The sequence below is a fragment of the Phyllobates terribilis genome, unplaced genomic scaffold, assembly GCF_046119375.1.
Source record: "Phyllobates terribilis strain yellow unplaced genomic scaffold, ASM4611937v1 Scaffold_1__5_contigs__length_1240528914, whole genome shotgun sequence".
Lineage (NCBI taxonomy): Eukaryota > Metazoa > Chordata > Amphibia > Anura > Dendrobatidae > Phyllobates > Phyllobates terribilis.
This window is the reverse complement of record NW_027362761.1, coordinates 41,500,249-41,513,025: the sequence shown is the minus strand read 5'-3', so window position 1 is coordinate 41,513,025 and position 12,777 is coordinate 41,500,249. Positions and strand designations below refer to the sequence as shown.

At 43.1% G+C, this 12,777-nt stretch overlaps 1 protein-coding gene across 2 annotated transcripts in view; it reads left to right on the top strand.

The window, feature by feature from the left end:
- Nucleotides 1-12,777, top strand: part of GTPBP3 (GTP binding protein 3, mitochondrial) — an 85,640-nt gene that overhangs the window by 46,058 nt on the left and 26,805 nt on the right. For both annotated transcript variants that reach the window (XM_073661063.1, XM_073661062.1), the window contains 2 exons: nt 10,084-10,170; nt 12,033-12,235. In XM_073661063.1, the coding sequence (XP_073517164.1) occupies nt 10,084-10,170; nt 12,033-12,235 (290 nt within the window). The remainder of the gene's footprint in view (nt 1-10,083; nt 10,171-12,032; nt 12,236-12,777) is intronic.

Here is a 12,777-nt window from a genome sequence, read left to right as displayed (position 1 = left end):
ATCTAATACAGATAACTAGTCTCCACATGCAGCATCCGTATTCAAGCACTGATCACATGGTATCTGAAACCAGAAAGATCATAGATCAGTATACAGCATGTAGGCTATATACATGGAGGGGGACTAATACCCTGCACACAGCAGCATCCGTATTCAAGCACTGATCACATGGTATCTGATACCAGAAAGATCATAGATCAGTATACAGCATGTAGGCTATATACATGGAGGGGGACTAATACCCTGCACACAGCAGCATCCGTATTCAAGCACTGATCACATGGTATCTGATACCAGAAAGATCATAGATCAGTATACAGCATGTAGGCTATATACATGGAGGGGGACTAATACCCTGCACACAGCAGCATCCGTATTCAAGCACTGATCACATGGTATCTGATGCCAGAAAGATCATAGATCAGTATACAGCATGTAGGCTATATACATGGAGGGGGACTAATACCCTGCACACAGCAGCATCCGTATTCAAGCACTGATCACATGGTATCTGATGCCAGAAAGATCATAGATCAGTATACAGCATGTAGGCTATATACATGGAGGGGGACTAATACCCTGCACACAGCAGCATCCGTATTCAAGCACTGATCACATGGTATCTGATACCAGAAAGATCATAGATCAGTATACAGCATGTAGGCTATATACATGGAGGGGGACTAATACCCTGCACACAGCAGCATCCGTATTCAAGCACTGATCACATGGTATCTGATACCAGAAAGATCATAGATCAGTATACAGCATGTAGGCTATATACATGGAGGGGGACTAATACCCTGCACACAGCAGCACCCGTATTCAAGCACTGATCACATGGTATCTGATACCAGAAAGATCATAGATCAGTATACAGCATGTAGGCTATATACATGGAGGGGGACTAATACCCTGCACACAGCAGCATCCGTATTCAAGCACTGATCACATGGTATCTGATGCCAGAAAGATCATAGATCAGTATACAGCATGTAGGCTATATACATGGAGGGGGACTAATACCCTGCACACAGCAGCATCCGTATTCAAGCACTGATCACATGGTATCTGATACCAGAAAGATCATAGATCAGTATACAGCATGTAGGCTATATACATGGAGGGGGACTAATACCCTGCACACAGCAGCATCCGTATTCAAGCACTGATCACATGGTATCTGATACCAGAAAGATCATAGATCAGTATACAGCATGTAGGCTATATACATGGAGGGGGACTAATACCCTGCACACAGCAGCATCCGTATTCAAGCACTGATCACATGGTATCTGATACCAGAAAGATCATAGATCAGTATACAGCATGTAGGCTATATACATGGAGGGGGACTAATACCCTGCACACAGCAGCATCCGTAATCAAGCACTGATCACATGGTATCTGATACCAGAAAGATCATAGATTAGTATACAGCGTGTAGGCTATATACATGGAGGGGGACTAATACCCTGCACACAGCAGCATCCGTATTCAAGCACTGATCACATGGTATCTGATACCAGAAAGATCATAGATTAGTATACAGCGTGTAGGCTATATACATGGAGGGGGACTAATACCCTGCACACAGCAGCATCCGTATTCAAGCACTGATCACATGGTATCTGATACCAGAAAGATCATAGATTAGTATACAGCGTGTAGGCTATATACATGGAGGGGGACTAATACCCTGCACACAGCAGCATCTGTATTCAAGCACTGATCACATGGTATCTGATACCAGAACGATCATAGATCAGTATACAGCATGTAGGCTATATACATGGAGGGGGACTAATACCCTGCACACAGCAGCATCCGTATTCAAGCACTGATCACATGGTATCTGATACCAGAAAGATCATAGATTAGTATACAGCGTGTAGGCTATATACATGGAGGGGGACTAATACCCTGCACACAGCAGCATCCGTATTCAAGCACTGATCACATGGTATCTGATACCAGAAAGATCATAGATCAGTATACAGCATGTAGGCTATATACATGGAGGGGGACTAATACCCTGCACACAGCAGCATCCGTATTCAAGCACTGATCACATGGTATCTGATACCAGAAAGATCATAGATCAGTATACAGCATGTAGGCTATATACATGGAGGGGGACTAATACCCTGCACACAGCAGCATCCGTATTCAAGCACTGATCACATGGTATCTGATACCAGAAAGATCATAGATTAGTATACAGCGTGTAGGCTATATACATGGAGGGGGACTAATACCCTTCACACAGCAGCATCCGTATTCAAGCACTGATCACATGGTATCTGATGCCAGAAAGATCATAGATCAGTATACAGCATGTAGGCTATATACATGGAGGGGGACTAATACCCTGCACACAGCAGCATCCGTATTCAAGCACTGATCACATGGTATCTGATACCAGAAAGATCATAGATTAGTATACAGCGTGTAGGCTATATACATGGAGGGGGACTAATACCCTGCACACAGCAGCATCCGTATTCAAGCACTGATCACATGGTATCTGATACCAGAAAGATCATAGATCAGTATACAGTGTGTAGGCTATATACATGGAGGGGGACTAATACCCTGCACACAGCAGCATCCGTATTCAAGCACTGATCACATGGTATCTGATACCAGAAAGATCATAGATTAGTATACAGCGTGTAGGCTATATACATGGAGGGGGACTAATACCCTGCACACAGCAGCATCCGTATTCAAGCACTGATCACATGGTATCTGATACCAGAAAGATCATAGATTAGTATACAGCGTGTAGGCTATATACATGGAGGGGGACTAATACCCTTCACACAGCAGCATCCGTATTCAAGCACTGATCACATGGTATCTGATACCAGAAAGATCATAGATCAGTATACAGCATGTAGGCTATATACATGGAGGGGGACTAATACCCTGCACACAGCAGCATCTGTATTCAAGCACTGATCACATGGTATCTGATACCAGAAAGATCATAGATTAGTATACAGCATGTAGGCTATATACATGGAGGGGGACTAATACCCTGCACACAGCAGCATCCGTATTCAAGCACTGATCACATGGTATCTGATACCAGAAAGATCATAGATTAGTATACAGCATGTAGGCTATATACATGGAGGGGGACTAATACCCTGCACACAGCAGCATCCGTATTCAAGCACTGATCACATGGTATCTGATACCAGAAAGATCATAGATCAGTATACAGCATGTAGGCTATATACATGGAGGGGGACTAATACCCTGCACACAGCAGCATCCGTATTCAAGCACTGATCACATGGTATCTGATACCAGAAAGATCATAGATTAGTATACAGCGTGTAGGCTATATACATGGAGGGGGACTAATACCCTGCACACAGCAGCATCCGTATTCAAGCACTGATCACATGGTATCTGATACCAGAAAGATCATAGATTAGTATACAGCGTGTAGGCTATATACATGGAGGGGGACTAATACCCTGCACACAGCAGCATCCGTATTCAAGCACTGATCACATGGTATCTGATACCAGAAAGATCATAGATTAGTATACAGCGTGTAGGCTATATACATGGAGGGGGACTAATACCCTGCACACAGCAGCATCTGTATTCAAGCACTGATCACATGGTATCTGATACCAGAAAGATCATAGATCAGTATACAGCGTGTAGGCTATATACATGGAGGGGGACTAATACCCTGCACACAGCAGCATCCGTATTCAAGCACTGATCACATGGTATCTGATACCAGAAAGATCATAGATTAGTATACAGCATGTAGGCTATATACATGGAGGGGGACTAATACCCTGCACACAGCAGCATCCATATTCAAGCACTGATCACATGGTATCTGATACCAGAAAGATCATAGATCAGTATACAGCATGTAGGCTATATACATGGAGGGGGACTAATACCCTGCACACAGCAGCATCCGTATTCAAGCACTGATCACATGGTATCTGATACCAGAAAGATCATAGATCAGTATACAGCATGTAGGCTATATACATGGAGGGGGACTAATACCCTGCACACAGCAGCACCCGTATTCAAGCACTGATCACATGGTATCTGATACCAGAAAGATCATAGATCAGTATACAGCATGTAGGCTATATACATGGAGGGGGACTAATACCCTGCACACAGCAGCATCCGTATTCAAGCACTGATCACATGGTATCTGATGCCAGAAAGATCATAGATCAGTATACAGCATGTAGGCTATATACATGGAGGGGGACTAATACCCTGCACACAGCAGCATCCGTATTCAAGCACTGATCACATGGTATCTGATACCAGAAAGATCATAGATTAGTATACAGCATGTAGGCTATATACATGGAGGGGGACTAATACCCTGCACACAGCAGCATCCGTATTCAAGCACTGATCACATGGTATCTGATACCAGAAAGATCATAGATCAGTATACAGCATGTAGGCTATATACATGGAGGGGGACTAATACCCTGCACACAGCAGCATCCCTAATCAAGCACTGATCACATGGTATCTGATACCAGAAAGATCATAGATTAGTATACAGCGTGTAGGCTATATACATGGAGGGGGACTAATACCCTGCACACAGCAGCATCCGTATTCAAGCACTGATCACATGGTATCTGATACCAGAAAGATCATAGATTAGTATACAGCGTGTAGGCTATATACATGGAGGGGGACTAATACCCTGCACACAGCAGCATCCGTATTCAAGCACTGATCACATGGTATCTGATACCAGAAAGATCATAGATTAGTATACAGCGTGTAGGCTATATACATGGAGGGGGACTAATACCCTGCACACAGCAGCATCCGTATTCAAGCACTGATCACATGGTATCTGATACCAGAAAGATCATAGATTAGTATACAGCGTGTAGGCTATATACATGGAGGGGGACTAATACCCTGCACACAGCAGCATCTGTATTCAAGCACTGATCACATGGTATCTGATACCAGAAAGATCATAGATCAGTATACAGCATGTAGGCTATATACATGGAGGGGGACTAATACCCTGCACACAGCAGCATCCGTATTCAAGCACTGATCACATGGTATCTGATACCAGAAAGATCATAGATTAGTATACAGCATGTAGGCTATATACATGGAGGGGGACTAATACCCTGCACACAGCAGCATCCGTATTCAAGCACTGATCACATGGTATCTGATACCAGAAAGATCATAGATCAGTATACAGCATGTAGGCTATATACATGGAGGGGGACTAATACCCTGCACACAGCAGCATCCGTATTCAAGCACTGATCACATGGTATCTGATACCAGAAAGATCATAGATCAGTATACAGCATGTAGGCTATATACATGGAGGGGGACTAATACCCTGCACACAGCAGCATCCGTATTCAAGCACTGATCACATGGTATCTGATACCAGAAAGATCATAGATTAGTATACAGCGTGTAGGCTATATACATGGAGGGGGACTAATACCCTTCACACAGCAGCATCCGTATTCAAGCACTGATCACATGGTATCTGATACCAGAAAGATCATAGATTAGTATACAGCGTGTAGGCTATATACATGGAGGGGGACTAATACCCTGCACACAGCAGCATCCGTATTCAAGCACTGATCACATGGTATCTGATACCAGAAAGATCATAGATTAGTATACAGCGTGTAGGCTATATACATGGAGGGGGACTAATACCCTGCACACAGCAGCATCCGTATTCAAGCACTGATCACATGGTATCTGATACCAGAAAGATCATAGATCAGTATACAGCATGTAGGCTATATACATGGAGGGGGACTAATACCCTGCACACTGCAGCATCCGTATTCAAGCACTGATCACATGGTATCTGATACCAGAAAGATCATAGATCAGTATACAGCGTGTAGGCTATATACATGGAGGGAGACTAATACCCTGCACACAGCAGCATCCGTATTCAAGCACTGATCACATGGTATCTGATACCAGAAAGATCATAGATCAGTATACAGCGTGTAGGCTATATACATGGAGGGGGACTAATACCCTGCACACAGCAGCATCCGTATTCAAGCACTGATCACATGGTATCTGATACCAGAAAGATCATAGATCAGTATACAGCGTGTAGGCTATATACATGGAGGGGGACTAATACCCTGCACACAGCAGCATCCGTATTCAAGCACTGATCACATGGTATCTGATACCAGAAAGATCATAGATTAGTATACAGCATGTAGGCTATATACATGGAGGGGGACTAATACCCTGCACACAGCAGCATCCGTATTCAAGCACTGATCACATGGTATCTGATACCAGAAAGATCATAGATCAGTATACAGCATGTAGGCTATATACATGGAGGGGGACTAATACCCTGCACACAGCAGCATCCGTAATCAAGCACTGATCACATGGTATCTGATACCAGAAAGATCATAGATTAGTATACAGCGTGTAGGCTATATACATGGAGGGGGACTAATACCCTGCACACAGCAGCATCCGTATTCAAGCACTGATCACATGGTATCTGATACCAGAAAGATCATAGATTAGTATACAGCGTGTAGGCTATATACATGGAGGGGGACTAATACCCTGCACACAGCAGCATCTGTATTCAAGCACTGATCACATGGTATCTGATACCAGAAAGATCATAGATCAGTATACAGCATGTAGGCTATATACATGGAGGGGGACTAATACCCTGCACACAGCAGCATCCGTATTCAAGCACTGATCACATGGTATCTGATACCAGAAAGATCATAGATCAGTATACAGCATGTAGGCTATATACATGGAGGGGGACTAATACCCTGCACACAGCAGCATCCGTATTCAAGCACTGATCACATGGTATCTGATACCAGAAAGATCATAGATTAGTATACAGCATGTAGGCTATATACATGGAGGGGGACTAATACCCTGCACACAGCAGCATCCGTATTCAAGCACTGATCACATGGTATCTGATACCAGAAAGATCATAGATCAGTATACAGCGTGTAGGCTATATACATGGAGGGGGACTAATACCCTGCACACAGCAGCATCCGTAATCAAGCACTGATCACATGGTATCTGATACCAGAAAGATCATAGATTAGTATACAGCGTGTAGGCTATATACATGGAGGGGGACTAATACCCTGCACACAGCAGCATCCGTATTCAAGCACTGATCACATGGTATCTGATACCAGAAAGATCATAGATTAGTATACAGCGTGTAGGCTATATACATGGAGGGGGACTAATACCCTGCACACAGCAGCATCCGTATTCAAGCACTGATCACATGGTATCTGATACCAGAAAGATCATAGATTAGTATACAGCGTGTAGGCTATATACATGGAGGGGGACTAATACCCTGCACACTGCAGCATCTGTATTCAAGCACTGATCACATGGTATCTGATACCAGAAAGATCATAGATCAGTATACAGCATGTAGGCTATATACATGGAGGGGGACTAATACCCTGCACACAGCAGCATCCGTATTCAAGCACTGATCACATGGTATCTGATACCAGAAAGATCATAGATCAGTATACAGCATGTAGGCTATATACATGGAGGGGGACTAATACCCTGCACACAGCAGCATCCGTATTCAAGCACTGATCACATGGTATCTGATACCAGAAAGATCATAGATCAGTATACAGCGTGTAGGCTATATACATGGAGGGGGACTAATACCCTGCACACAGCAGCATCCGTAATCAAGCACTGATCACATGGTATCTGATACCAGAAAGATCATAGATTAGTATACAGCGTGTAGGCTATATACATGGAGGGGGACTAATACCCTGCACACAGCAGCATCCGTATTCAAGCACTGATCACATGGTATCTGATACCAGAAAGATCATAGATCAGTATACAGCATGTAGGCTATATACATGGAGGGGGACTAATACCCTGCACACAGCAGCATCCGTATTCAAGCACTGATCACATGGTATCTGATACCAGAAAGATCATAGATCAGTATACAGCGTGTAGGCTATATACATGGAGGGAGACTAATACCCTGCACACAGCAGCATCCGTATTCAAGCACTGATCACATGGTATCTGATACCAGAAAGATCATAGATTAGTATACAGCATGTAGGCTATATACATGGAGGGGGACTAATACCCTTCACACAGCAGCATCCGTATTCAAGCACTGATCACATGGTATCTGATACCAGAAAGATCATAGATCAGTATACAGCGTGTAGGCTATATACATGGAGGGGGACTAATACCCTGCACACAGCAGCATCCGTATTCAAGCACTGATCACATGGTATCTGATACCAGAAAGATCATAGATTAGTATACAGCATGTAGGCTATATACATGGAGGGGGACTAATACCCTGCACACAGCAGCATCCGTATTCAAGCACTGATCACATGGTATCTGATACCAGAAAGATCATAGATCGGTATGCAGCGTGTAGGCTATATACATGGAGGGGGACTAATACCCTGCACACAGCAGCATCCGTATTCAAGCACTGATCACATGGTATCTGATACCAGAAAGATCATAGATTAGTATACAGCGTGTAGGCTATATACATGGAGGGGGACTAATACCCTGCACACAGCAGCATCCGTAATCAAGCACTGATCACATGGTATCTGATACCAGAAAGATCATAGATTAGTATACAGCGTGTAGGCTATATACATGGAGGGGGACTAATACCCTGCACACAGCAGCATCCGTATTCAAGCACTGATCACATGGTATCTGATACCAGAAAGATCATAGATTAGTATACAGCGTGTAGGCTATATACATGGAGGGGGACTAATACCCTGCACACAGCAGCATCCGTATTCAAGCACTGATCACATGGTATCTGATACCAGAAAGATCATAGATCAGTATACAGCATGTAGGCTATATACATGGAGGGGGACTAATACCCTTCACACAGCAGCATCCGTATTCAAGCACTGATCACATGGTATCTGATACCAGAAAGATCATAGATCAGTATACAGCGTGTAGGCTATATACATGGAGGGGGACTAATACCCTGCACACAGCAGCATCCGTATTCAAGCACTGATCACATGGTATCTGATACCAGAAAGATCATAGATCAGTATACAGCATGTAGGCTATATACATGGAGGGAGACTAGACATGAGGAATAATGAGACCAGTATATTCTCCATACTGGCCCATCATCTATGTGACCTGCCCCTACCCCAGGCTGCTCCTCTCCCACCAGTGTCTGTAATACGTGTCCTCCCTGCTACTCCATCTTAAGCCCAGTAAAATCACATGCCCTTGTTCTGCTCCTCCTGTCACACACTCCCCACAATCACCATCACACCAGGACTATGAGAAGCTGCAGACATCGCATGTGGGGTATAATACCATCACTATATGAGATGTCAGCCATGCCTGCAGTATGCATACAGGGGCAGTGTGGGAGGCTGTTCTATGAGGTAGAAAATGGAAGAGCACATGGTATCTGAGGTAAACCTACAGTGCACTAATACAGAAGTGAATGGTGGAGGAACACACAATGTCTGAGGTAAAACATTCCTCTATATTTCAGGTAGATGAAGTGAAATTGCCCAGTTCTGTGAGGTAATAAACCCTGTATTATACTTCCTGAGGCTGTAGACCTGTTTCTGCCATATCTTCTGGTAGGAGAAAAAGGAAGAGACCATGAGACAGGAAAGTATATTTTTCATTAACTCTTTCCTCCCAAGAGTAATACAAAACCAGGCACAAACTGGACTGCTGTTTGTAAAAGGGGAGACACCCAGCCTAATACACCCAATATAAATATACTGTAGATAATAAAATCTCCAGGATTTCAGGGTCCCCCCTTCCTACAGTCATGTGTCCCCTTCGCCTAGTACTCCGGGGAGTTCATTATATCTGATAATTACTTATGTAAGCAATGCTAGCACATTCTGATTCTTTTTGTATTTTTTTCTTAAAAACTTTCCAATCTTTACAGGACAATAAAATGGTAAATTCTCTGACCAACTTACTGATTTCTTGTTTCAGGTCCTCATAGCTTCACAGGAGAAGACTGCTGTGAATACCATGTGCATGGGGGGCCAGCAGTGGTCAGTGGTGTACTTCAGGCTTTAGGTACGGTTTAGAAATGTTACCTTTAGGCCATGTGCCCACGATGCGGAAATGCTCCGGATTTTTCCTGAGCGTTTCTGCATCTCCCTGGCAGAAAAAACACATGTGGATTGTACATGTGGATTGTACATGCGGATTGTACATGCGGATTGTACATGCGGATTGTACATGCGGATTGTACATGCGGATTGTACATGCGGATTGTACATGTGGATTGTACATGCGGATTGTACATGCGGATTGTACATGCATTTTTCCTGCCAGGGACATGCGGATGTGAAGCGTTCTTCACTTTCATTTCCGCATGCGGGTTGTCAAGCGCTTTCCAGGCGATTTTAGCATCACTTGGAAAGTGCTTGACAACTTGGTCACACTATATAAATCCATGCAACCGGCATGGATTTATATACTGTGACCGAAAGAATGGTAAAAAATAAATATTATACTTACCTTCTGATGGCCCCCGGTGTCTTTATCCGATGCGTCCAGTCTCCCCGAAGTCAGCAGTCGCGTGACCCGCCACATGACTAAATGACATGGAAGGTCCTTTTAGACCACTGCGAGACAACGGGGAGCCAGGACGCATCGGATAAGGACACCGGGGGCCATCAGAAGGTAAGTATAATGTATATTTTTTATTTGAATTCTTTTTTTTTTTTTTTACAGGTACTATGATACCCGGGTCAGGAGGAGAGTCTCCTCTTCTCCAGACCCGGGTACCATCCGCACATTCAATCGCTTAATATCCGCATGTGCACATGTAGTCATGTGGATATTAAGCGATTCAATGCAAGTCAATGGCCACAAAAACGCTGCGATTATGCAAAATAATTGGTAGTGCTGCGGATTTTTCCGCAATGATAATCCGCAGCGGAAATTTCCTCAGCATGTGCACAGCAGGATTATCATTGGGGAACATAGCAGACCTTCTACCAAGCGTTTTTTAAGCTTTTCTGCAGCGGAATTGCCGCTGCAGAAACGCTTAAAAACGCATAGTGGGCACACAGCCTTAGAACAGAATGGTGGCAGGCTGACTATGCTAAGGCTGTAAGGCATTCTCATCACACCTGCTGGTATTAAGCATTGTCTATTAGGGTTCGTACTCCTAAACCCTTCATCAAATCTTAATGTGGATACCCTCAAATGAAAGCTGAAAGTCTGATCTTCAACTGCATCTGAATTGTTTTGTTTAAAATTCATTGTGGTAATGTCTAGAACCAAAATTAGAAAAATGTTGTCTCTGTCCAAATATATATGGACCGAACTGTAAGTGGGTAAAATAAATAAATGGGTGTGAGAAAAAAAATCGGATGCCATACTGAGCCACATTATAGCATTCGATTTTTATGGCTGCATTGCAGTTCTGTAACGCAGAAAACTATAAATGGGTCCTGTAAATGGATTGTATACGCACCGCACATAGGTGACAAGTGAGAAAAAAATTCTTCCCTCTTTTCTGGATGATAATCAGACTCTCTCTCTCTCTTTCTCTTTCTCTTTCTCTTTCTCTTTCTCTCTTTCTCTCTCTTTTTCTCTTTTTCTCTTTTTCTCTTTTTCTCTTTTTCTCTTTTTCTCTTTCTCTCTTTCTTTCTCTCTTTCTCTCTTTCTCTCTTTTTCTCTTTTTCTCTTTCTCTCTTTCTCTCTTTCTCTCTTTCTCTCTTTCTCTCTTTCTCTCTTTCTCTCTTTCTCTCTTTCTCTCTTTCTCTCTTTCTCTCTTTCTCTCTTTCTCTCTTTCTCTCTTTCTCTCTTTCTCTCTTTCTCTCTTTCTCTCTTTCTCTCTTTCTCTCTTTCTCTTTTTTTCTTTCTTTTTCTCTCTCTCTCTTTTTCTCTCTCTTTCTCTCTCTTTCTCTTTTTTTCTCTCTCAGGATTATTGCAAATGTTCCGTCCAGCAGAGCCAGGTGAATTCACCAAAAGGGCTTTCCAGAATGGAAAACTGGATCTGACAGAAGTTGAAGGACTTGGGGATCTTATTCATGCAGAGACTGAGGTTCAGAGAAGGCAGGCCTTGCGTCAGATGTCTGGGGAGCTTGGACAACTATACCAGAGATGGAGCCAACAGCTAATCAGGGTTAGATGAATGCATAACCTATGATAAAATGTGTCATCATAATATTTAAGGAATTATAATTTCATAATATGATGATTCTATGTTGTATAATTTTTATATTTCATATAATTTTTAACCAGATCATTATTAACATGTGTGATTAACCTTATATTTTTAGATTTGTTGTACATTGCTTTTTTTTTTTTACCTTTTTCTAGTTTTGCTTTAAATGACGACTTTAGCGGACGTTTGGTTGCATGCCAGGGCCATCACTCAGAGTCGAAGTGTTTGGGAGTGTTCCATGTAGAGAGCCCAGGAGCTGCACATAAAGGGACAACCTTTAGGGCACTTGACATCACAGTGCAAGGAAGGTTAAAACTTCTTCTGAGATTTTTCATTACAGTCTAATTCTTAGACAGTGCAAGCTTAGACTGGACAGTAGAGATGATGAGAATCGATTTGTAAGACCTGGTCCAGTGGCCATGTCTGTAATCTGTGGCCTTTGGTCAGGAGCCCTGAGAACTGCCTCCAACCTCCCAGCATCCCCAGCTTCTCTCTTGATT